A 2,976-nucleotide genomic window follows, 5' to 3' on the forward strand; every position below is an offset into this window, starting at 1 on the left:
ATAATATAAGATGAAGTTTTATATAAAAAAAATGATAATAAACAGTAAGATAAATAAAAGCCAACTTAACATGGAAATAGAAGCAACTTGAGAAGTTCTTATATCAGATACTCAGTCCCTTCATCATCAATTACCAACACCACAGTTTCTGCAGCCTTCTTTGCAAGACTTTGGACCTCCTATATTACAAATAAAAGCCAACTTAGCATGGAAATAGAAGCAACTTTATCAAGATCACTATGGGAATGTGAATGTCACAACTTATAAGAATATAGTCAAACCTGCTCGAGTGTTGTCTGCCCTGCATATCTGTTACTGAAAGGAAACAACAAGTAAGATCATGATTAATATAAGAAATTTGAGGCTCTGTGATGGATTGCAAGAAAATGCTGAAATTCAGAACATTAAGAAGATTCTTGGACTCCAACATGGTAAAGAGTATGACAATGTCAAATCTTTGAGATATGGTCACTTAATGATAATGGCTGATCAGGTAATTTTCCAAATTCTTTACATAAAACATGTTGGAAATTCAAGAAATACCATTTTATTGAAAAGATTCATTTTTTTTGTAGGATCATGATGGATCACATATCAAAGGACTGTTGATCAACTTATTGCACTCATTCTGGCCATCTTTACTAAAAGTCCCTGAGTTTGTACAAGAGTTCATCACTCCAATTGTTAAGGCTACTCAAAAGAATAGTAACAATGTTATTTCCTTTTACAATATGCCTGAGTATGAGGCATGGAAGGAAATTCTAGGGTGCAAAATGAAGAATTTCAAAATAAAATACTATAAGGTTTGTTTCTTTGTTTTCTTTTTCAATACTATGATGCTTAAGTTAGAAAAAAACAAACTGTTGGCTAATAATTTGTTACATTTAGGGGTTGGGAACAAGTAATGGTAAAGAAGGAGCTGAGTATTTTGTTGATCTGGATAAGCATAAGAAGGATTTTGTTTGGGCTGATAATGAAGATGGTGAAGCTATAGAGTTGGCTTTTAGTAAGAAGAAGATTGAAGCTAGAAAGACATGGCTTAGAGCACTTCAGGTTTGTATCTTTTGCAGCTTTTAAATATAAATATACTTTTTATCACTTTGTTTATATTGCAAATTGTACATTCATTTCTCCCTATTATGGGATTATGCTTTGAAAATCTATCAAAGTATAGCTTTTTCTAACCATATACAAAAAAGGGAATAATTTGCATGCACAAACTCTAAAATTTACTGGATCTTTCAAAGCATGGCATCTTGATTTAGTCTTATTAGTAATCATAAAAAATCGTTTCTTGTGAAGTTTTTGTGTTTTATTATAGTTTCTTTGATGCATTTACCCCCTTTAGTAATGATAATTTATTTACTTTTTTGATACAGGCTGGGACATATTTTGATTCAAATGAGAAACATATCCCATATCATGATTTCATCAACAAGGAGCTTATCTTGTTCTCAATGGTTGATCTTCAAAGATCAATCCCGTCAAAGGTGGATGGGTTAAAACCGGGTCAAAGAAAGATTCTTTTTTGTGCTTTCATGAAACCCATTTTCCAAGAAGTAAAAGTTGCCCAATTCAGTGGATATGTCTCTGAACACTCAGCATATCACCATGGTGAAGCAAGTCTTGTGGGGACCATCATTGGCATGGCTCAAAACTTTGTTGGCAGCAATAACATCAGCAACCTCCTTTACCCCAGTGGCCAATTTGGTACACGTCAGATGGTAAGTTAAATAAAATATAAAAATATTGTTCCTTTTTCTTTATCTTCATATTTAAAAATCTTTGTTTACAGGGTGGAAAAGATCATGCGAGTGGAAGATATATTTACACTAAGCTGACACCCATCACACATCATCTTTTTAACAAGGCAGATGAGCTTCTTCTCAACTACTTGAGTGAAGATGGACAATCCATTGAGCCTACATGGTATCTTCCAATTATACCCATGGTTTTGGTGAATGGAAGTGAAGGAATAGGGACAGGGTGGAGTATGTATGTATGTATGTATTTCAACATATCAGTCAATTTAAAATAAATAAATAAATAAATAAAACTTACCTTGCTTTCTCCAGTTGTACTATTGTTGTAGTACTTATATCTATCAGGCGACGTGTGCTCAGTCCAGTTACATTTCAAGGATCGCATGAGCATAGCAGAATTAGGTTGCAATCTAGCAGCATCAACAGGTTGAAGATTCTGCTAAGATGTAATAAGTTGCATTTGTTGTTGAAATTTACCTTTGTGCCATAGACAATACCACCACCAGAGAAAGGGTGAAAGCAAGCCACATTCACCTCGTCTCCCACAAGCTGAAAAATGAGCACCTATTTCATAGCAACAACATACAATACAAACATCAACCCCACCAAGCTCCTTATTTTTTTATTTATTTAAAAAAATGTTACCTGCAAAGGACAGATACAGTCCCTGCGCTTGCATTACCAAATGCAGAGAGTGCTAAAGCTGGATTCTTTGAATCACTGTTAAACTGGAAGTGGACAAGTCCCTTCGGGAACACAAAGATGTCACCTTGTTGTAGAGTCTGAGTAAACAGCTTATTAGTAGTGACGACAAACCCAACTTCTAAAGAACCCATGAGAACAAACAACAGCTCCGAAGCTCGTGGATGGGTGTGTGGTGGGTTAACTGTGCCATTAGGGAACTGGAGTACAACATAAGAAATGCTTTGACCATTAAGAGCTGGAAATTCAGCCATGGTTGCTTTCAGAACCTTAAAAGCTGTTGGAAATGGTGCACCCACTAGTGCTCTCATCGTTCAGGCTTGAGAGAGGCACATGGATTGTTTGAATCATGAGACCACAAATCCTAATTTAGACCACAAATACGATTGGTTGAAATCTATATAAAAAAGTAATATAACAATATAATGTAACTTCACAAATCATCCTAATCAATGAATCATTAAACCCTAAACTCAATTAGGATGGAGCAGAGCAACAAGTAGAAAGCCTT

General features: G+C 35.0%; 2 protein-coding genes across 2 annotated transcripts; one reads left to right on the top strand and one right to left on the bottom strand.

Moving 5' to 3' along the window:
- The first annotated feature begins 340 nt into the window (after window positions 1-340).
- On the top strand, window positions 341-2,323 carry LOC145049616 (DNA topoisomerase 2-like). Its single transcript, XM_078998000.1, has 7 exons — window positions 341-493; window positions 576-746; window positions 889-1,053; window positions 1,380-1,724; window positions 1,796-1,995; window positions 2,109-2,189; window positions 2,254-2,323. The coding sequence occupies exons 1-7, from the start codon at window positions 341-343 to the stop codon at window positions 2,321-2,323; spliced, it is 1,185 nt and encodes a 394-aa protein (XP_078854126.1).
- Window positions 2,324-2,404: 81 nt separating this feature from the next.
- LOC145049617 (putative germin-like protein 9-2) lies at window positions 2,405-2,776 on the bottom strand. Its single transcript, XM_078998001.1, has one exon. The coding sequence runs from the start codon at window positions 2,774-2,776 to the stop codon at window positions 2,405-2,407; it is 372 nt and encodes a 123-aa protein (XP_078854127.1).
- Window positions 2,777-2,976: the final 200 nt, after the last annotated feature.

Source organism: Lactuca serriola, chromosome 5 (assembly GCF_051521515.1).
Source record: "Lactuca serriola cultivar US96UC23 chromosome 5, Lser_US96UC23_V15, whole genome shotgun sequence".
NCBI classification, from domain to species: domain Eukaryota; kingdom Viridiplantae; phylum Streptophyta; class Magnoliopsida; order Asterales; family Asteraceae; genus Lactuca; species Lactuca serriola.

Bases quoted from the DNA above. Each gene is read 5' to 3' on its own strand.
- LOC145049617 (XM_078998001.1), bottom strand. From the start codon at position 2,776: ATGAGAGCACTAGTGGGTGCACCATTTCCAACAGCTTTTAAGGTTCTG.
- LOC145049616 (XM_078998000.1), top strand. From the start codon at position 341: ATGATTAATATAAGAAATTTGAGGCTCTGTGATGGATTGCAAGAAAAT. The intron at 1,725-1,795 runs GTAAGTTAAATA...CTTTGTTTACAG, and splicing joins AATTTGGTACACGTCAGATG to GGTGGAAAAGATCATGCGAG. The intron at 1,996-2,108 runs GTATGTATGTAT...TATATCTATCAG, and splicing joins ATAGGGACAGGGTGGAGTAT to GCGACGTGTGCTCAGTCCAG.